Source organism: Rana temporaria, chromosome 3 (genome assembly GCF_905171775.1).
Source record: "Rana temporaria chromosome 3, aRanTem1.1, whole genome shotgun sequence".
In the NCBI taxonomy this organism is placed as follows: Eukaryota; Metazoa; Chordata; class Amphibia; order Anura; family Ranidae; genus Rana; species Rana temporaria.
The window spans coordinates 443,133,948-443,156,659 of record NC_053491.1 but is presented as its reverse complement, the minus strand read 5'-3'; the positions used below and the strand labels follow the sequence as shown (position 1 = coordinate 443,156,659).

Sequence of the window (22,712 nt, the reverse complement as noted above, 5' to 3'; positions counted from 1 at the left end):
CTGAGTTCCCCCAAGTTCCCCCTGAAAAAAAGCCCTGATAGTAGCAATCACAGTGATGGGGTCCCACAATAGATTTAAAGCTGGAACAGCTAAATACAGACATATGAGCGCTGCTTCACTTGTATTTTTGTTCATCCCATCCTGAGATTTACGAAGCTCTGTCGCGCAGCACAGCCCAGTCTATAAGTGATGGGTCCCTGATCTACAGTATCATTACTCCAAGTTTACTTTCACTTACAAGTCCTCTCACCACCCCCGACCCAGTGAGTGGACAGTAAAAGTAGAAGCAGCACACCGACATGCTCATCTCGGTCACCCTGCTCTCGCCACCTATCAGCATACTCCTTGCACTGCCATAGACCAAATGCTTCTCTGACCCCTTCTCTGAGTTCTGCATTACAGCAGACTGGAAGAGAATGAAAAGTCAAATCTTAGCACTTGTACTACGTTTAGCCCCCTTTTACACCGACGTGACCCGTCATGCGATTTCACAGTTCCCCATTAGCGGCAATGGAACCGTTCAGGCAGGAATTATGGGGCCCCTTACACAACTTCAGGCATGGGCCCCCTGGAGCAGAGAACCAGGGGGGTGCTGCCGCCTCAAATTGAGAAGCGAGGGGGGGAGGGGCGTGAATTGAGAAGCGGGGGGGGGGGGGGGGGGGCACGAATTGAGAAGCGCGGGGGGAGGTCTGCCGCCGCGAATTGAGGTCGGGGGGATGCTGACTAAACAAAAATAAATAAATCAAACAAACATTTTCAAAAAAAAAATCTGAAAAAAAAAGGGGGGGGTTGCCATCTGGGCCCTTTAATAAAAAAAAATATATATTTTTTTTGTTTTATAAAAAAAAAAAAAAAAGGGGGGGGGGGGTTTGCCTTTCGGGGGCCCTTTCAAAAAAAAAATATTATATAAAAAATTATAAAAAAAATAAAAAAAAGGGGGATTGTCATCCGGGGCCCTGGGGACCTCTGGGCCCTTTAATAAAAAAATATATATAAAACAAGGGGGGGGTTGCCATCCGGGCCCCCGGGAACCTCTGGGCCCTTTAATAAAAACAAAAAAAATATACAGGTGTACTGCCTGTACCCCCCTGATGGCGCCCCTGCGTTCAGGTTGCAATGATTATGAAAAAGGTTCCTGCACTACTTTTTTCATTGTGATTTGCATAGACTTGAATGAAATCGGCAGGACAAATCGGACTGATGTACGGCTTTAAAATCGTGCTGAAGTAGTGCGATTCCAAAGTCGCACCAGTATGAACGGGGGCTTAATAATGTTCTTATTATTTGTACCTTTTATATCAGTCTGGAGTTCCGATTTAACCTCATGGAAAGAATACTGGCTTCTCAATTACTTGTCATCAAATAGCTGCCATGAAGCTATGATTATGACACTTTATGTTACATAATATTATCCTACAATCCACTATGTTATCTATTTTCATTTATAAAAGAGTTACTTTCCCGCCTTTTTCTACTATACTATTGTACAGGTTTTGTTAATGGTATATCTATTTATTATATTACTGTACACGCTCTGTTAATGGAATATTGTTGATAATTATAAAATTCAATAAAATATTTGAAGCAGGGATAGAATAATGGCTGTCTGGAATTTTTCCGTCTAAAGCCTACTGTTTTTCCAGAGAAAAGTGAAAGACAATAGACTACAAAAGCATCACCTTTTATTTATTTTTTACCTCACCTGGTCACCCCGCATGACATACAGTATAAATCTTCCATGATCCTTCTCATTCACCACAGACCTGACCCACATTTCCTGTTTGTCCAGATTTTTTCAGATGTGTAAAAGGCAGTAAATTTGATTTTTTTAAAGCGGTATTAACCACTTGCCTACTGGGCACTCTTACCCTTCCTGACCAGACCAATTTTCAGCTTTCAGCGCTTTTTCACACAAATAGAGCTTTCTTTTGGTGGTATTTAATTTTTCATTGTTTGTTATAAAATTTTGGAAACCTGTAATTTGTCTCCTTCACTGATGGGCACCAATGAGGCGGCAATGGTGGGCAATGATGAGGTGGCACTGATGAGGCTGCATTGGTAGGCACACATCGGTGCAGTCCAACCAGTGCTGCCGATGATCAGGACACTGATCATCAGTGCCCCGATTATCAGTGTAGATGTCCCTTTAAGAGAAGCAGGTTATCGGCTCTCTTCTCCTCACGCTGTCAGCATTAGGAAATGAGTGCTGATAACCGGCTTCTATTTACATCTGTGATCAGCTGTGACTGGACACAACTGATCACGTGGTAAAGATCTGCTGATTGGCTCTTTACCTCAATCTATGCTCAGCAGTGTCCTCCGGACACTGATCACAGAGAGCGTCGCCGTGCCCAGCAGTGGGTGCGATTGGCCTCCCAGAACTAGCCGTCCGCGCTGTAGCTGTCATTCAGTTATAGCGCGGTCGGCAAGTGGCTAAACCACAAAACAAAAATGTAATATGCTGCAGTTAAAGGGGTTGTAAAGGTACAATTTTCTTTTCCTAAATAGCTTCCTTTACCTCAGTGCAGTCCTCCTTCACTTACCTCATCCTTCCATTTTGCTTTTAAATGTCCTTATTTCTTCTGAGAAATCCTCCCTTCCTGTTCTTCTGTCTGTAACTACACACAGTAATGCAAGGCTTTCCCCCTGGTGTGGAGTGTCGTGCTCGCCCCCTCCCTTGGACTACGGGAGAGTCAGGACGCTCTCTACGTTGCAGATAGAGAAAGGAGCTGTGTGTTAGTGGGCATCCTGACTCTCCTGTAGTCCAAGGGAGGGAGCGAGCACTCCACACCAGGGAGAAAGCCTTGCATTACTGTGTGGAGTTACAGACAGAAAAACAGGAAGTGAGGATTTCTCAGAAGAAATAAGGACATTTAAAAGCAAAATGGAAGGATGAGGTAAGTGAAGGAGGACTGCACTAAGGTAAAGGAAGCTATTTAGGGAAAAAAAATTGTACCTTTACAACCCCTTTAACCAATTCTTGGATCTGATGGCTGCATTTGTTTTCTTTTAGGACTTTTTTTGTTTCAATGTTTTTATTTTAAGTTTTCCAGATCACAGGAAGAAAAACAGAGAACCAATTACATGCGCACAGAAATGACAAATTCCAAGTACAAACAAGATAAAGTAAAATGTTAGCAGTATCCAACTAAATGGGACAATGTATATAATTGAGCAACCATTAGGGTTGAACCCAAAGAGGAAGATGGTGATGCACATGAGGGACACACAAGGCACCCAAACACCCCTATTGGGAGCAAACTGTGAGTGGGTAGGGGCACTTACAGCCGGCATTTGTCTATTTCACCGCTTCTCTGAGAAGTATATGTAGCGCCCCCTTACTTTCAGTATGGGCACTACGCTAAAGTTAGTGGGAAATGGGAGTTATTTTGCTCCCATTCACAATTTGCTAAATTGGGACTTCTGTCGTTCCAGAAATGTCCACTGGGTCAGTCTGTACTCCAGGGATGCGGTGCCATCCCTGGCCGGCAGTTGGCACCAGAGGGGTTCTGGCAGAGCAAGTTTTCCCCAGCAGCCAATTAGAGGAGTTTTCCCTCGCGGGGCATGCTGGGGGAGGATATATCTGTGACAGATGTCATGTGCTCTAAAATCTTCGCGGCCAAATTTGCAAGCTACACAGAACCTCATCCAGAGGTGAAAAGGGACTCCAGTGACTGGCTGGATCTCCAGTTATATTGAGAGGATCTCAGGCCGGGTGCCGTTTGATTGGGCATGAGGAGAACCCGGAGGCAGGTTGTCCAACAGGGCTTGAACGAACCAATCGGGGATCTGGTGACTGGAATGCTGACAGGTACGCTTTGCTGTCATCTGGTGACCTATGCTAAAAACTACTGGGAGGATTCGCTCCAATCATCCATCTAGCTCGCTTAAAGTAATAGGCCTGTGGCAGAGGCCCTAGAGCCAGGTCTGTGAGAGAGATCTCTTCCTCCCAGCAAATCTAAAGTGACACCTCGGCTGCCAGGCTTATGATAGGGGTCTGTCCGGGGGCACTTCACCCACTCTGGCTAGAGTGGCGACGAACCACAATCTGATACTACTGAGAGCAGGACTGCTCGGTTCATATCCAGGCCTGATACTGCAAAGTTTCTCTTTTCCTTCATCAACCTTTCCTTTCCCATTTGATGTTGATGTCGGCCTGGAAATAAAGCATTGAAAAACCTTTATTCACTGTCTGGACCTTCGCTCACTGCTCTGTTTCTCCAACTGCACCCCTAGACTGCATCAAGGTAACACAAAATGCCGATTCCAACAACAAATCAGCGGCTCCTTCGGGGGTAGCGCTACATATATTTGAGTCACTCTACGTTTCAGGTAACACACACATACATATACATACATACATACATATACACACACAGTTTTGTTCAAAATTATTCAACCCCCCAATGCTGTAAAGGGTTTTAGGGAATTTAGTGTACATTTGTAATTGTATTCAGAATGAAATCCTACAAGGACTTCTTAAAGAACCATATGCAACTAAAATTACATCAATTGGTTTTGTAATACAGTAGTAAATGTTTATTTTTTGAATTCTTCATTTACACAATTATTCAACCCCTTAAAGACTACCACTCTGAAGAACAGAGGTTCATTGAAGTGTTTTCAATCAGGTATTGAAAACACCTGTGGATGTCAGGGAGCAGCAATAAAGCCTAATAAGCACCAATCAGGCAGCTTTAAAATGACTGTGATACTCAGCTCCTTCTAGACATTTACTGGTGTGGTTACAAACATGGTGAAGTCAAGAGAATGGTCCGGGAAGACAAGAAAAGTGGTGATTACTCTTCACAGGAAGGGCAATGGCTATAAGAAGATTGCAAAGATGTTAAACATACCAAGAGACACCATAGGAAGCATCATTCTCAAATTCCAGGCAAAGGGCACTGTTGAAACGCTACCTGGTCGTGGCAGAAAGAAGATGCTGACTTCGACTGCTGTGCGCTACCTGAAGCGTAGAGTGGAGAAAAGTCCCCATGTGACTGCTGAGGAACTGAGAAAAGATTTGTCAGATGTGGGTACTGAAGTTTCTGCTCAGACAATACGGCGCACACTGCGTAATGAAGGCCTCCATGCCAGAACTCCCAGGCGCACCCCCTTGCTGTCTCCAAAGAATAAGAAGAGTCGACTGCAGTATGCAAAAATCATGTGGACAAACCACAGAAGTTTTGGGATTGTGTTCTGTGGACTGATGAAACAAAATTAGAACTGTTTGGGCCCATGGATCAACGCTATGTTTGGAGGATTAAGAACAAGGCCTATGATGAAAAGAACACCTTGCCTACTGTGAAGCATGGCGGGGGTTCAATCATGCTTTGGGGCTGTTTTGCTTCTGCAGGTACAGGGAAGCTTCAGCGAGTGCAAGGTACCATGAATTCTCTTCAGTACTAGGAGATATTGGATGACAATGTGATGCAGTCCGTCACAAACCTGAGGCTTGGGAGACGTTGGACCTTTCAACAGGACAATGATCCCAAGCATACCTCCAAGTCCACTAGAGCAGTGGTCCCCAACCTTTTTGGCACCGGGGACCGGCTGCATGGAAGAAAATTTTCCCAAGGCCCAGTTGGGGGGAGGTTGGAAATGGCATGCGGGGGGTAAGCGATTTTTCGCGGGCAATTTGTCAGCGCATTATTTCTATTTGATACATTGTAGTAATAAATAAAGTTATACCCACCATAATGCAGAATCAGTGGGAGCTTTGAGCGTGTCACTTGCCACGCTGCCTGCCACCAGATGCGGATTGTCACTTGCCATGCTGTCTGCCACCAGATGCGGATTGTCACTTGCCATGCTGCCTGCCACCAGATGTGGTAAGGCCCCAACAGATGAAGCTAGTGCCCCCACTATGCCCTGCTCACACTCAACCTGTCACTGGTAGTGTTGTCATACTCTGGGCTCCCCCATTAACAGTACTGTCATCTGCCCCTATTTATATCATAACCCCACATTAGTGTCCTCAGTCCCCCCCACACATTACAGTCCTCAGCCTCCCCCCCCCCCCACACATTACAGTCCTCAGTCCCCCCCACACATTACAGTCCTCAGCCTCCCCCCCCCCCCACACATTACAGTCCTCAGTCCCCCCCACACATTACAGTCCTCAGCCTCCCCCCCCCCCCCCCACACATTACAGTCCTCAGCCTTCCGCCCCCAAACATTACAATCCTCAGCCTTACCCCCCACACATTACAGTCCTCAGTCCCCCCCACACATTACAGTCCTCAGTCGTCGTCCCCACACATTACAGTCCTCAGCCTCCCCCCCTCACACATTACAGTCCTCGGTTCCGTCCCCCACACATTACAGTCCTCGAGTTCCGTCCCCCACACATTACAGTCCTCGAGTTCCGTCCCCCACACATTACAGTCCTCGAGTTCCGTCCCCCACACATTACAGTCCTCGAGTTCCGTCCCCCACACATTACAGTCCTCGGTTCCGTCCCCCACACATTACAGTCCCCGGTTCCGTCCCCTACACATTACAGACCCCAGGTTCTGTCACCCACACATTACAGTCCTCGGTTCCGTCCTACACTTAGGGACAGATCGGAGGGAGGCACAGCATGAGGAGAAAAGTTGCAGGGAGGGAGGCGGGACAGTTCTGGATGGAGGACCGAGGTAACAAACAGGTGATTGGCTGCTAGGATGAAGGACAGTCCTAGCAGCCAATCGCCTGTTTGATAACCTCGGGCAGCTCCGCCCTCCACCCAGAATTGTTCCACCTCCTGCTGTCGGCTCTATAAGCGACGCAGGAAGAAGAAAAGTCTCCTCGCGGTCCGAATGGCAGAGTGCCGCGGTCCGCATGTGGGGCTCTCTCATGCCGCCTGCTCGCGGCCCGGCTGCAGAAGTGCCGCGGCCCTAGACCACTGCACTAGAGCATGGTTGCAGATTAAAGGCTGGAACATTTTGGAGTGGCCATCGCAGTCACCAGACTTAAATCCGATTGAGAACCTCTGGTGGGACTTAAAGAAAGCAATTGCAGTGCGCAAGCCTAAGAATGTGACTGAACTGGAGGCTTTTGCCCATGACGAATGGGCGAAGATACCCGTAGATCGCTGCAAGACACTTGTGTCAAGCTATGCTTCACGTTTAAAAGCCGTTATAACTGTAAAAGGATGTTGTACTAAGTACTAAGATTGAATGTCACTTGGGGGTTGAATAAAACTGATAATGATGTGAGCACAGAAAATACATTTGTGGTTATTTCATTATAAATGTTATGTTATATTTGTCTGACCTACACGTGCCTCTTTGATTTAATTGTAAGCAGGATGACTGAATGATCAAAATCAATGTCAAACTGGCCAAAACAATCAATTTCAGTGGGGGTTGAATAATTTTGAATACAACTGTGTGTATATATATATATATATATATATATAAAAAATCAGACTCATCAGGGATGGACTTCCACGGATAATTTCCTAACACTATATTGAATTATAGTAATGTGAATTTTGTCTGGTGAAGCTCAAGACCCCAGTGGGGAGCCTTATGTCCCGTACACGCGATCTGAATATCGTCCGAAAACTGTCATCCAAGGAAGAATCATACGATAATCAGATCCTTAGTACAGAGCTTTCGAGAGCCGATCATGACAATTCATCCGATATTATTCGATCAGACAAGCATGAAAATTTTCCAGTTTAATTTCCCAGGAGAAGATCCCCTGCTAGCTTTTAAAGCAGAGGGGGCGTGGCCTGATCTTTTCATTACACATTACCAGAGCTTTTTTTCTCAAAAAATAGGTGCAGGAACTCAACCACGACCCCATTCAAATTTCACAAACAGTAGAAGGGTCTTAAAGGGGAATTAAATACCAGGCTTGCATTACATACATAGTGTAGAGTTCAGGGGGTTACACACAGAGTGCAGAGCTGTCACTTGTAAACACAGAAATCAGACTTATGTGTTTACAAGTGATTGTGGTGAGAAGGCACCAAAGGGTCTGAGCCAGAGGTGGTGGAACTGAGTTCCCCCAAGTTCCCCCTGAAAAAAAGCCCTGCACATTACACAGTGAATATGGGTGTAACATGTAATGTGTTATGAAAGGTGAACTTATCCTATAACCATGCATGAAGAATGTCACAAAATCAACCCTCGATCATCACCAGGGAACTGGTCCAGCACAGTGAAGAGATCCTCAGGATGAATTTATCTCACTAGGGAAGCAATCTGAACATTGTCTGCTTTTCTACACGCAGCAAGCAAGATTCTGTTGGTGTTCATTGCAATGGCTCCGTGGCACAACCCCCCCCCCCCCACTTCAGAGAAAAGTGAAACAGATAGCAGCATAACGTCCGACAGATATACACTATGTTGTCAGAAGTATTGAAACGCCTGCCTTTACACACACACATGAACTTGAATGGCATCCCATTAAATCAATCCCCATTTTGGGGATGGCCCCTTCCTGTTCCAACGTGACAACAAGTGCACAAAGCAAGGTCCATAAAGACATGGGGGAGCGAGTTTGGAGGGGAGGAACTTGACTGGCCTGCACACTGTGCACAGAGTCCTGACCTCAACCTGATAGAACACCTTTGGGATGAATTAGAGCAGAGGCTACGAGCCAGACCTTGTCATCCAACATCAGTGCCTGACCTCACAAATTCCCTTCTAGAAGAATGGTCAAACATTCCCATAGACACACTCCTAAACCTTGTGGACAGCCTTCCCAGAAGAGTTGAAGCTGTTATAGCTGCAAAGGGTGGGCCAACTCAATATTGAACCCTACAGACTAAGACTGGGAGGCCATTAAAGTTCATGTGTGCGCAAAGGCAGGCGTCCCAATACTTTTGACAATATAGTGTATATTGATCTATCACATCTGACAGACCTGTAGTAAGTAAGTATCTCTCCTGGGAAGTGGTGGAGTTGTATAGGAAAGAGATTTTCTTGGCAGTGTAATGGCAGCCAAACACTAGGATATAAGACTGACTTCTTTACAGATCGATCTCTTCATATAGGAATAGTCAATCTCTAGCTTTCAACCTGGAGAAGTGGTTTTTGACCGATAGTTAAAATCCAATCGCAACTTACGATTATCAATTGCATCTCGGTTTCCATCATGTCATTTTTATAATCTAGACAATTTATGTACGATCGTATTAGAAAACAAAGCCTCAATGCTATGGACGGGACTGATGCTAAATCATCGACATTATTCCACTACGGCCAATCAACTCCGTTTGCTCAAATCAGATCAAAGTTGCGTTAAATAGATTTAAGGGACGTTATGGATATATATATATATATATATATATATATATATATATATATATGTCATTCTCAAAAAATTTGCATATTGTGATAAAGTTCATTATTTTCTGTAATGTACTGATAAACATTAGACTTTCATATATTTTAGATTCATTACACACAACTGAAGTAGTTCAAGCCTTTTATTGTTTTAATATTGATGATTTTGGCATACAGCTCATGAAAACCCAAAATTCCTATCTCAAAAAATTAGCATATTTCATCCGACCAATAAAAGAAAAGTGTTTTTAATTAAAAAAAAGTCAACCTTCAAATAATTATGTTCAGTTATGCACTCAATACTTGGTCGGGAATCCTTTTGCAGAAATGACTGCTTCAATGCGGCGTGGCATGGAGGCAATCAGCCTGTGGCACTGCTGAGGTGTTATGGAGGCCCAGGATGCTTCGGTAGCGGCCTTAAGCTCATCCAGAGTGTTGGGTCTTGCATCTCTCAACTTTCTCTTCCCAATATGCCACAGATTCTCTATGGGGTTCAGGTCAGGAGAGTTGGCAGGCCAATTGAGCACAGTAATGCAATGGTCAGTAAACCATTTACCAGTGGTTTTGGCACTGTGAGCAGGTGCCAGGTCGTGCTGAAAAATGAAATCTTCATCTCCATAAAGCTTTTCAGCAGATGGAAGCATGAAGTGCTCCAAAATCTCCTGATAGCTAGCTGCATTCACCCTGCCCTTGATAAAACACAGTGGACCAACACCAGCAGCTGACATGGCACCCCAGACCATCACTGAATGTGGGTACTTGACACTGGACTTCAGGCATTTTGGCATTTCCCTCTCCCCAGTCTTCCTCCAGACTCTGGCACCTTGATTACCGAATGACATGCAAAATTTGCTTTCATCCGAAAAAAGTACTTTGGACCACTGAGCAACAGTCCAGTGTTGCTTCTCTGTAGCCCAGGTCAGGCGCTTCTGCCGCTGTTTCTGGTTCAAAAGTGGCTTGACCTAGGGGAATGCGGCACCTGTAGCCCATTTCCTGCACACGCCTGTACACGGTGGCTCTGGATGTTTCTACTCCAGACTCAGTCCACTGCTTCCGCAGGTCCCCCAAGGTCTGGAATCGGCCCTTCTCCACAATCTTCCTCAGGGTCCGGTCACCTCTTCTCGTTGTGCAGCGGTTTCTGCCATACTTTTTCCTTCCCACAGACTTCCCACGAGGTGCCTTGATACAGCACTCTGGGAACAGCCTATTCGTTCAGAAATTTCTTTCTGTGTCTTACCCTCTTGCTTAAGGGTGTCAATGATGGCCTTCTGGACAGCAGTCAGGTCGGCAGTCTTACCCATGATTGCGGTTTGGAATAATGAACCAGGCTGGGAGTTTTTAAAAGCCTCAGGAATCTTTTGCAGGTGTTTAGAGTTAATTAGTTGATTCAGATGATTAGGTTAAGAGCTCGTTTAGAGAACCTTTTCATGATATGCTAATTTTTTGAGATAGGAATTTTGGGTTTTCATGAGCTGTATGCCAAAATCATCAATATTAAAACAATAAAAAGGCTTGAACTACTTCAGTTGTGTGTAATGAATCTAAAACATATGAAAGTCTAATGTTTATCAGTACATTACAGAAAATAATGAACTTTATCACAATATGCTAATTTTTTGAGAATGACCTGTATGTGTATATATGTATATATATATATATATATATATATATATATATATATATATATATATATATATATATATATATATATATATATATATATATATATATATATATATATAATATATATATATATAATTTAAAAAAAGGAACTCAAAATATTCATGGCCATCATAAATAAATAATGTTAACAAATTTTGCCCCAAAATCATCTGAAAGATGCAACACAAACAATTTACGCCAACATGGAAGAGACCTTCTTTACCTCCACTTTCTTCATCACCAATATGGCAGTATTTCTTTATGACTTTGTTGTAATAATAGCGTCATTCCGTAAAACTGCTGCAAATAGGAACTACTTAAGACGGTACCAACAATGAAAGGTTTCCAGGTTTTCATAATTTGGTGCAATGCTTCCAACTACAACACCAGAAACTTGTCTCCAACCTGTATAGTTTTACACACGTAATGCAGAGGTTTTCCCTCTACTGACAGGGGAGTCACCACCGCGAGGAAACACAAAGGTGAGCGGTGAGGCGTGAGCAGGTCCTGAAGCAGGCCAGTGGAGAAAAGGTCAGAGTGTGTGTGAATTCTGTGAAAGAATCCCTTTGTACCCTCTCTGCCTATATACTTTGCTTAGACAAACAATTCTGACAGCTTTGCTTTCCTTTAAGACTGTGTTGAAAGGGCATGGCCCGAAATGCATTGGTGGTGATGCGTCCTCACACAGGGGCAGGCTAAACAGATTAGACATCATCACGGTGCTCGTTTCCTGGTCTGAAAGCTGAGACACATTTCCTGCATCTTCAGACCTCAGATCAGCCCCAATCCCTGTACCTTCAGATCAGCCCCAATTCCCGTACCTTCAGATCAGCCCCAATTCCCGTACCTTCAGATCAGTCCCAATTCCCGTACCTTCAGACCTCACATCAGCCCCATTTCCTGTACCATCAGACATCGTATCAGCCCCAATTCCTGTACCATCAGACCACGCATCAGCCCCAATTCCTGTACCATCAGACCACGCATCAGCCCCAATTCCTGTACCATCAGACCACGCATCAGGCCCAATTCCTGTACCATCAGACCACGCATCAGGCCCAATTCCTGTACCATCAGACCACGCATCAGCCCCAATTTCTGCACCTTCAGATCAGCCCCAATTCCCGTACCTTCAGATCAGCCCCAATTCCCGTACCTTCAGATCAGCCCCAATTCCTGTACCTTCAGATCAGCCCCAATTCCTGTACCTTCAGATCAGCCCCAATTCCCGTACCTTCAGATCAGCCCCAATTCCCGTACCTTCAGATCAGCCCCAATTCCCGTACCTTCAGATCAGCCCCAATTCCCGTACCTTCAGACCTCACATCAGCCCCATTTCCTGTACCATCAGATCTCGCATCAGCCCCAATTCCTGTACCATCAGACATCGTATCAGCCCCAATTCCTGTACCATCAGACATTGTATTAGCCCCAATTCCTGTACCATAAGACCTTGCATCAGCCCCAATTCCTGTACCATCAGACATCGCATCAGCCCCAATTCCTGTACCATAAGACCTTGCATCAGCCCCAATTGCTGTACCATCAGACCACGCATCAGCCCCAATTGCTGTACTATAAGACCACGCATCAGCCCCAATTGCTGTACCATAAGACCACGCATCAGCCCCAATTCCTGTACCATTAGACCACGCATCAGGCCCAATTGCTGTACCATAAGACCACGCATCAGGCCCAATTGCTGTACCATAAGACCACGCATCAGGCCCAATTCCTGTACCATCAGACCACGCATCAGGCCCAATTCCTGTACCATCAGACCACGCATCAGGCCCAATTCCTGTACCATCAGACCATGCATCAGGCCCAATTCCTGTACCATCAGACCACGCATCAGGCCCAATTCCTGTACCATCAGACCACGCATCAGGCCCAATTCCTGTACCATAAGACCACGCATTAGGCCCAATTGCTGTACCATCAGACATCGTATCAGCCCCAATTCCTGTACCATAAGACCTTGCATCAGCCCCAATTCCTGTACCATCAGACCACGCATCAGGCCCAATTCCTGTACCATCAGACCATGCATCAGGCCCAATTCCTGTACCATCAGACCACGCATCAGGCCCAATTCCTGTACCATCAGACCACGCATCAGGCCCAATTCCTGTACCATAAGACCACGCATCAGGCCCAATTCCTGTACCATCAGACATCGTATCAGCCCCAATTCCTGTACCATAAGACCTTGCATCAGCCCCAATTCCTGTACCATCAGACATCGCATCAGCCCCAATTCCTGTACCATAAGACCTTGCATCAGCCCCAATTGCTGTACCATCAGACCACGCATCAGCCCCAATTGCTGTACTATAAGACCACGCATCAGCCCCAATTGCTGTACTATAAGACCACGCATCAGCCCCAATTGCTGTACTATAAGACCACGCATCAGCCCCAATTGCTGTACCATAAGACCACGCATCAGCCCCAATTCCTGTACCATCAGACCACGCATCAGGCCCAATTGCTGTACCATAAGACCACGCATCAGGCCCAATTGCTGTACCATAAGACCACGCATCAGGCCCAATTCCTGTACCATCAGACCACGCATCAGGCCCAATTCCTGTACCATCAGACCACGCATCAGGCCCAATTCCTGTACCATCAGACCATGCATCAGGCCCAATTCCTGTACCATCAGACCACGCATCAGGCCCAATTCCTGTACCATAAGACCACGCATTAGGCCCAATTGCTGTACCATAAGACCACGCATCAGCCCCAATTTCTGTACCATAAGACCACGCATTAGCCCCAATTCCTGTACCATAAGACCACGCATCAGCCCCAATTCCTGTACCATAAGACCACGCATCAGGCCCAATTCCTGTACCATAAGACCACGCATCAGGCCCAATTCCTGTGCCATCAGACTGCACATGAGAACCAATTTCTGAGCCCTCAGACCATCCCAAATACCTGGGCCCTCAAACCATCCGATAAGCCCCAATTCATGGGCCCTCAGACCAACTTCAATTTCTAGACCTTCAGATCTCTGATCAATCCCAGTTAGTTTACCTCAGACCTCATATCAGCCCCAAACCCCTGTACATTTAGACCTCGGATGAGCTTCTGCACCTTCAGACCTCAGATTAGCCCAAATTCCAACACCTTCAGACCTCAGATTAGCCCAAATTCCAACACCTTGAGACCTCAGATTAGCCCCAATTCCTACACCTTCAGACCTCAGATTAGCCCCAATTCCTACACCTTCAGACCTCAGATTAGCCCCAATTCCTACACCTTCAGACCTCAAATTAGATTTAATTCCTACACCTTCAGACCTTCAAATTAGCTCCAATTCCTACACCTTCAGACCTCAGATTAGCCCCAATTCCTACACCTTCAGACCTCAGATTAGCTCCAATTCCTACACCTTCAGACCTCAGATTAGCCCCAATTCCTACACCTTCAGACCTCAGATTAGCTCCAATTCCTACACGTTCAGACCTTCAAATTAGCTCCAATTCCTACACCTTCAGACCTCAGATTAGCCCCAATTCCTACACCTTCAGACCTCAAATTAGCTCCAATTCCTACACCTTCAGACCTCAGATTAGCCCCAATTCCTACACCTTCAGACCTCAGATTAGCCCCAATTCCTACACCTTCAGACCTCAAATTAGCCCCAATTCCTACACCTTCAGACCTCAAATTAGCCCCAATTCCTACACCTTCAGACCTTCAAATTAGCCCCAATTCCTACACCTTCAGACCTCAGATTAGCCCCAATTCCAACACCTTCAGACCTCATATTAGCTACAATTCCAACACCTTCAGACCTCAGATTGGCCCCAATTCCTACACCTTCAGACCTCAGATTAGCCCCAATTCCAACACCTTCAGACCTCAGATTAGCCCCAATTCCAACACCTTCAGACCTCAGATTAGCCCCAATTCCTTGGTCTTCAGATCTCAGATAAACTCAATTTCCTGCACCCCAAGACCATGGATTAGTTCCAATTCCTGTACCTTCAAACTACGGCTCAGCCCATATTCTTACACCTTCAGACCTCAGATCAACTAAAATACTGTATATTTAGACCCAAGATCAGCTTCAATTCCAGATAGCGAGTGAAAGAAAAAAAAAAAAAAAAAGAAGAAGGAGGAGGGCTGTCAGTCCTAGCCTTTTAACACTAAAAGTTATTGTTGTCTGTGTCCCCATTCCTGTCAGGAAGTGAGAGAAAATCACCCCTAATAAAAACAGATGGCAATAAAAACCTGAGAGATGTTGTAATCTATCCATGCTCTACCCAAATAAAAATAAAAGGTTTTGGCTGGAGTAGGGCTTCATTTGTAAAGTAAAGCTTTTATAACCATGCCCTTACAGGCAAAGCCATTAGGATATAAAATAATCAGAATAAAGATGCCCTGCAAGAATGGCCTGTGACTCCTACCTGCATTGATGTAAACGTTGGATGAAAGAATAAAGGAGCATTGCAGGGGACACAGGCATCTGACATTCCTAGAAGTGTTGAATGCCAAAAAAGGCTGATGGAGGCTAAATCCCTGGAATGGAGGGGTGACTCATACGGCAAGAAAGGCAAGTACAACCGCTCATCTATTGCAGGGCACCTCTATTTGGATTTTCGACCCTGACACAGGGTCTCTTTAATACACTGCACCCCCAGGACAATAATAGGGTAACTGAGCATTGCAGAAACTGCTAACCTTCAGACCGTCTCTCTCTGATTGAAACTTGGTATGGCCCTGTCTGAAAAGGACAGGCATAAAGGGGAGAAGTCTCCGCCCTTAGTCATTCATGTGTGTATTAGTTTCAGCTTGAGCCATTTTGCTCTGTAAACATATTTTTATTTTTATTTTTTAAACAAAACGGATACCGATAGACCAGTAAAACATAAAAAGGAGACTAAAGTGTCACCTGCTGGCTGAAAATCAGAAATATTTGTATGCAAAAGTTTATATTTACCTGACTGAGGGGAAAAATAAATAAAAACACACACACACACACAAAAGACCACAACACATTCCCAAGACCTGCGTACTGTCCTTGCTTACCGTTGACATATTTCCTGTGCTTGTTTCATCGTCTGCCCGGCTCCGATAATGTCGTCAGGTTCAAATGTCATCATAGCTTGCATCTCCAATATAGTGCCATACACCAGACTATGATACATGCTCTCCTGGGATCTGTGGTAAAGAAAACACAAGGTTCTGAGTCAGGAATGCAGATACGCTATGTAATCAATAGTTATGTGACCTGACAACTTACGGGGTAGACAAGGCCCAGATACAATGTACACATTTTCAGTGCAGACAGCAGGTGACGTGTAAAAATTAGCTAACCAGCAATTAAGGACAACAGGTGAAACCAAGCGGAGACCTGCTAGAGTTTGCAAGCAAACACAGCAATCCACTTAATTGACCAATAATACAAGTTCGGTGCAACCGTAATCCAGAAGGCAACTCACAGGTCACCAGGACATTTCTTGAAGCCTGTGCTTCTCACTCTGTACTTTATCACCAATCCCATTTAAACTTCTAAAGTAGATTTAAATCCGATATCTGGCTGTGAAACTTTTTCCATACATCAGGCTTTCTACTAAGCGGTAGTAAAGAGCCAGCAGTGGGTGTGTTTGCGAATTTCTTCTGATGCATCACAAGTAGGGGTTCCCAGATCACCAGATTAAAGACTCACGCAAGCATGTCATTTCATACATTTGATTGGAAGACATTTTTCATTTTAGATCCTTGTTAGATGATGTTATTAGTTTGTAACAACGTTAAAGCGGGAGTTCACCCGAAATTTTTTTTTTAACATTAGATTCATGCTCATTTTGTCAAGGGGAATCGTTTTTTTAAAAACGAAGCAGTACTTACCGTTGTAGAGAGCGATCTTCTCCGTCGCTTCCGGGTATGGGTCTTCGGGACTGGGCGTTCCTATTTGATTGACAGTCTTCCGACGGTCGCAAACATCGCGTCACGAGTAGCCGAAAGAAGCCGAACGTCGGTGCGGCTCTATACGGCGCCTGCGCACCGACGTTCGGCTACTTTCGGAAAATTGTGACGCGATAGATGCGAGCGTCGGAAGCCTGTCGGAAGACTGTCAATCAAATAGGAACGCCCAGTCCCGCAGCCCATACCCGGAAGCGGCGGAGAAGATCGCTCTCTAAAACGGTAAGTACTGCTTAGATTTTAAAAAAAACACCCGATTCCCCTTGACAAAAGGAGCAGGAATCTAAGGTTAAACATTTACATTTCCGGGTGAACCTCCACTTTAACACGCTTTGAAATAAAAGCATATCAATACTCTAAACTGTTATAGTAACTGACTGCACAGCACTCAACACAAAGGTAAAAAGAAGGCACGAGGCACTGCACTATACGAAGCTAGTGGAGATCACTGGAGAAGTAGATTAACAGCTTCCAGGGGGATAACACAGGTATGGGAATATTCATAGTTACATTGGTCCAAGCTGGACAAGTGTAACTAAAATATCCATACATGCAATTCTTCTATAAACATTAACAAATTAAACTCTAGCTTAAAAAAATAATAATAATAATAATAATAATAATAATAACCACAATGACACTGGATTTAGTCAGGCAACGCTCACCTTGGTCGCAGAAGTTCTAGACTCTCATTGAAACGATTGTTCAGAAACAGATTCAGTGCATCCATACAATCACTGAGATCCCGGAAAAGATCCACATTGGACCTAAAGAGAAAATACATTTTCATAAAAACAGGCAGAAATAAGGAAGGGAAAGAGGGAAAGAAGTAACCCACTAGCCCAGGGGTCTCCAAACTTTTTAGGCAGAGGGCCACATTTTAGATTTTACAAATATTTGCAAAATGTCTTATTACCCCTGTAATATCTTATTACAGTAACCCGGCTCCTGAGTGTCTTATTACCCCTGTAATATCTTATTACAGTAACCCGGCTCCTGAGTGTCTTATTACCTCTGTAATATCTTATAGTAGCCCAGCTCCCGTGTGTCTTATTACCCCTGTAATAATATAATTGTATCTAAAATTCTGTAGTATACTGTATGATGATGTATTCTATGGACACAGTTACTCATTCTGTGCCTGGTAAATTCACAAAAGTGGTTGCCACCCTGTACTTTGGAGCAGTATATTTGCTGTTGGTGGAGCATAATAACTCTTTACAAAACTGTAATCATTAATAAATGGTCAACAATTTATTTAAATACATGAATACAACTCTCTACAAACAGATGTTACAGGGAGTATTAAAACAGAAGCTAGCTTAATACGCGTAATAAGATGTGGCATGAGTAAAAATAAATTATTACACCTGTAACATCATATTATTGCAACCCAACTCTCGAGTGTTAAAATATTTTATTTACAGGAGCTCAATTAAAGTAATGTAACATTTCAAGAGTAGCAAGGTTATAAAGACGCTTCTGAATGCAAGTACCCCTGTAGGATCTCATTGTAATATGTAACAGGGATGATAAGGACACTGAGGAGATGGGTTACTGTAACAAGACACTAAGTAGTTGGGTTACTCGAATAAGATATTACAGGGGTAATAAGACACTCAGGAGCCGGGTTACTGTAATAAGATATTACAGGGGCAATAAGACACTCGGGAGTCGGGTTACTGTAATTAGATATTACAGGGGTAATAAGACACTCAGGAGCTGGGTTACTGTAATTAGATATTACAGGGGTAATAAGACACTCTTGAGCCGGGTTACTGTAATTAGATATTACAGGGGTAATAAGACACTCGGGAGCTTGGTTACTGTAATAAGATATTACAGGGGTAATAAGACACCGAGGAACTGGGTTACTGTAATGAGATAATACAGGGGTGTAGTGGTGCAACGGATCGTCATTGATCTGTAATCCGAACGGGTCAACCTGTTTGGATCGGCACACCACGTGATGCGCGGATTGAGCTCCTAGGAAAGGCCACGGCTTCGGCCTAGCTCAGGAGCGGCCGCCATCTTAGTACACCCAACGGCGGCCTAGGTAAGCTCCCCTAGAGCGTGCTCTGTCGTCATCACCTGCCTGCTGGTAAGAGCAGACAATCTTCCTATACAGTGGGAGAGATGTGGGGAGAGGTGGATATTACAGTGTAGGGGGGGGGGGAGTTGTGGACATTACAGTGGAAGGGGGGGGGGAGTTGTGGACATTACAGTGTGGGGGGGGGAGGGTTGGACATCACAGTGGGGCTGTAGAAGTGGACATTACAGTGGGGGGGGGGGGGAGATGTCTGTGGACATTACAGTGGGGGGGGGGGAGATGTCTGTGGACATTACAGTGGGGGGGGGGGGGGGAAGTGGACATTACAGTGGGGCTGTAGAAGTGGATATTACAGTGGGGGGGGGGATGTGGACATTACAGTGGGGCTGTAGAAGTGGACATGACTAGTGTAGTCCAGATGTGACCCAATAACCTTTTACCGTTGCGACCCCATATACTCCACCCCTTAATTGTCCCCCCACTTAATCTATAGTAAAGAGACCACACCTTTGCTTTGGAGTAAACTGGCCACAACAGCCTATTTTATTAAAACATAATCGCAATAAAAACTCCAACTTAAATGAAAACAGTAAATATCCAACATCAATGACATACCACAAAACCCCCACTCTGTTGGTCCTTTCTGGCAGCCTACCCATTCTCCACCATTTTACCATATACCAGTATGAACAATGCACTGCGAGCAAACAATAACCTTAGGCCTCCAGTCCGTGTAGTACGCTCGGAGACAACCCCGCCCGCAGTGCAAACGTTACAGTATACCAACTAACCTTTCGCTGGAATACACTTAAAGGGGGCCATAAAATTGATGAGCCCCCCACCCCCGTTTTCACACGTTTTCTACTGCCACCATAAAGGACCAACAGAACTAACCGCCAACCCCAGCTGTCGTGACGACCGTCCAACACCGTACCTGCAAAAGAAAAAACACCGGCAAAACAGGTAATGCAATAAGGGAGGGAGGGTGGGAAAAGCTGTTTCCTCGTTGCTCTCCTAACTGCAAGTGACCACCTTGCCCCGCCCCACCCTTTTATAGGGTAACTCCCCTAACACTAGCAGCCAATCCTGCTCCTCCTCTTGAACCAGATACTTTCTAACTCCCCCGCCCCTCTCTACACCAATCCTGCTCTTCCTACCTCCTACCCCCTCTAGCTTAACCCCTCCTGTGTCACTAGACACTCTGTCATGCCCGGCCCTCTGCTAGTCTTGCTGGCTTTTGCTCCGGGCCTCCCTTGACTAGTGTAGTCCAGATGTGACCCAATAACCTTTTACCGTTGCGACCCCATATACTCCACCCCTTAATTGTCCCCCCACTTAATCTATAGTAAAGAGACCACACCTTTGCTTTGGAGTAAACTGGCCACAACAGCCTATTTTATTAAAACATAATCGCAATAAAAACTCCAACTTAAATGAAAACAGTAAATATCCAACATCAATGACATACCACAAAACCCCCACTCTGTTGGTCCTTTCTGGCAGCCTACCCATTCTCCACCATTTTACCATATACCAGTATGAACAATGCACTGCGAGCAAACAATAACCTTAGGCCTCCAGTCCGTGTAGTACGCTCGGAGACAACCCCCGCCCGCAGTGCAAACGTTACAGTATACCAACTAACCTTTCGCTGGAATACACTTAAAGGGGGCCATAAAATTGATGAGCCCCCCACCCCCGTTTTCACACGTTTTCTACTGCCACCATAAAGGACCAACAGAACTAACCGCCACAGCCCGAAAGGATGACACCTCCACCTTTAAGGGCCCCCACCCAACCTCAACGCTCTCTGGATCCCTTCTTGAATCCCCATCGACCAAAGCGCAATCCCCACATCCGTCAGATGGACACCGTCCCTCCTCAAATACATGCCCACATTAGTCTCCAATTCCTGGTGGCGTACCACCAGCCCCCCAAGCCGTGCCAAAAATTTACCTACCACCCGGTTAACCCGAGTCCTAGCTCTGTTGAGCCTGGTAACTGACCGAGCCTTGCGCCACTGTGTGCGGGCGACAATTTCCGACCACACCAGCACCGTCCCCGGAAAGGCCGCTCGCAGCCGCTCAAAGTCCGCTTTGATGTCCGTAATCAGAGCCCTGATTTTCCGGACACCAAAATCATTCCCCCCCGTGTGTATAACCAGAACATCGGGGGGCCTGTCCAATCGGGCGTACCTCTCGACCTCTGGTAGCACCCTACCCCACATCATCCCAGGTATCCCCAGCCACCTCAACACCGCTTCCTTCCTGGATATACCCAGCTGCCTGCCTTCCGGCTTCTCATCAGCCCTTCTTGCCCCCCAGCAAACGTACGAATGTCCGAAAATCCAGACGAGGCGTGTAGTCCCTCCATCTGAAATGAAATAAACAATCCACAATGCTCACCAACGAACACCAACCCTAAACAGCCCCCCCTTTTTGCATCTCTCCCTTCCCCATTAACCAACCACCAACTGAGGCCGCACGTATGACCTGAACCTCCGAGACTCCCACCTCCCGATCTTCCGTACTGCCGCTTCGTTCATCCCGCACCTGGCGGCTTCGGTAGCCGCCCCGATACGGAAGGAGTGAGACGAAAACTCGGACTTGTCCAAGCCCATTTCCTGCAAGCAACTGCGGAAAACAGCCACAAATTGGAACTTTGACAAGAAAGACCCATCTTCGTGCTTAAGCAACGGCCCGCCCCCTTCCGGCCTAACCCCCAAAAATGCCTTGACCGATGCCACCGGACATACCCTGGCCCCCGGCAGGGAAAAAAGAACCACGTCCACCCCCTTTCCCCTCTGGTCGGTTTTTGATCTGCGCAACCGAATACCCACCTTATCATCCGATATCCACACATCCTCCCTCATCAGCCCCCCGGCCCTCAGGCGGGAAGGGCTAACCAATTCACTGATGCGAAACGCCCCGTAAAATGCCAGCGAGAAAGCCGCCGCGAACAATAGGCATTCATACTGACCCGTGCACACCCCGTCCAAGGCTCCCCTGATACCTACCAAGTTGGCAAAAGAGACCGGCCTCCTGGCATCCTGCACCTTACGACCCTTCCTGTAACCCTTCACTGCCTGTTTAACCCAAAAGTCCTTAGTCCAATCCACCCCCCCCACCAGCTTAAAAAAGAACGCTAAACCCGCCAATTTTTTCTCAATGGAGGACACAGACACGCCGAGCTCCATGTTCCTGGCTACAAAATAAATTACCTGCAACCGCTCCTCTGGCCCCCCGCTCACAACCCCAGCTTCGGCACCCAACTCCAACCATTCCTTCCATACCTTGGCGTAGGCCGACCATGTAGCCGTGCTAACGGACTGCTTAATCCACGAGGCGGCTATTCCAGCGCCAGCTCCCAAATCCAGCCCGGGCACGGGACCCCGACAGCCTCCGCGGCCGGGGCCAGCTCTCTGAACTTGTCCCACTGAAAACGAGACAATGAGTCAGCCAGCGTGTTCTCGACGCCCGGGATATGCACGGCATAAATGAAAATGTTCAGTTGTAAACACCTCAACACTAAATGCCGCATGAGCCGAATGACCGGTTGTGACGACGCGGACATGCGGTTCACTACCTGAACCACTCCCATGTTGTCACAATTCAGCCGGAGTTTTAGGTTGCTGCAGGCCTCCCCCCAAAGCTCAATGGCCAACACCACTGGAAACAGTTCCAGCAGCACTAGGTTTCGGAGAAAACCTGCCTCCACCCAAGACCTCGGCCAAGGCTCTGCGCTCCACTGCCCCTTGAAGAAAGCCCCATAAC

General features: G+C 46.0%; 1 protein-coding gene across 1 annotated transcript in view; it reads right to left on the bottom strand.

The window, feature by feature from the left end:
* The window catches only part of LOC120933334 (tetratricopeptide repeat protein 39A-like), an 83,892-nt gene that overhangs the window by 45,932 nt on the left and 15,248 nt on the right, over positions 1 to 22,712 (bottom strand). The window contains exons 2-3 of the mRNA XM_040346492.1: positions 17,555 to 17,656; positions 15,993 to 16,124 (exon numbers count right to left, since the gene is read on the bottom strand). Of these exons, the coding sequence (XP_040202426.1) occupies positions 15,993 to 16,124; positions 17,555 to 17,656 (234 nt within the window). The remainder of the gene's footprint in view (positions 1 to 15,992; positions 16,125 to 17,554; positions 17,657 to 22,712) is intronic.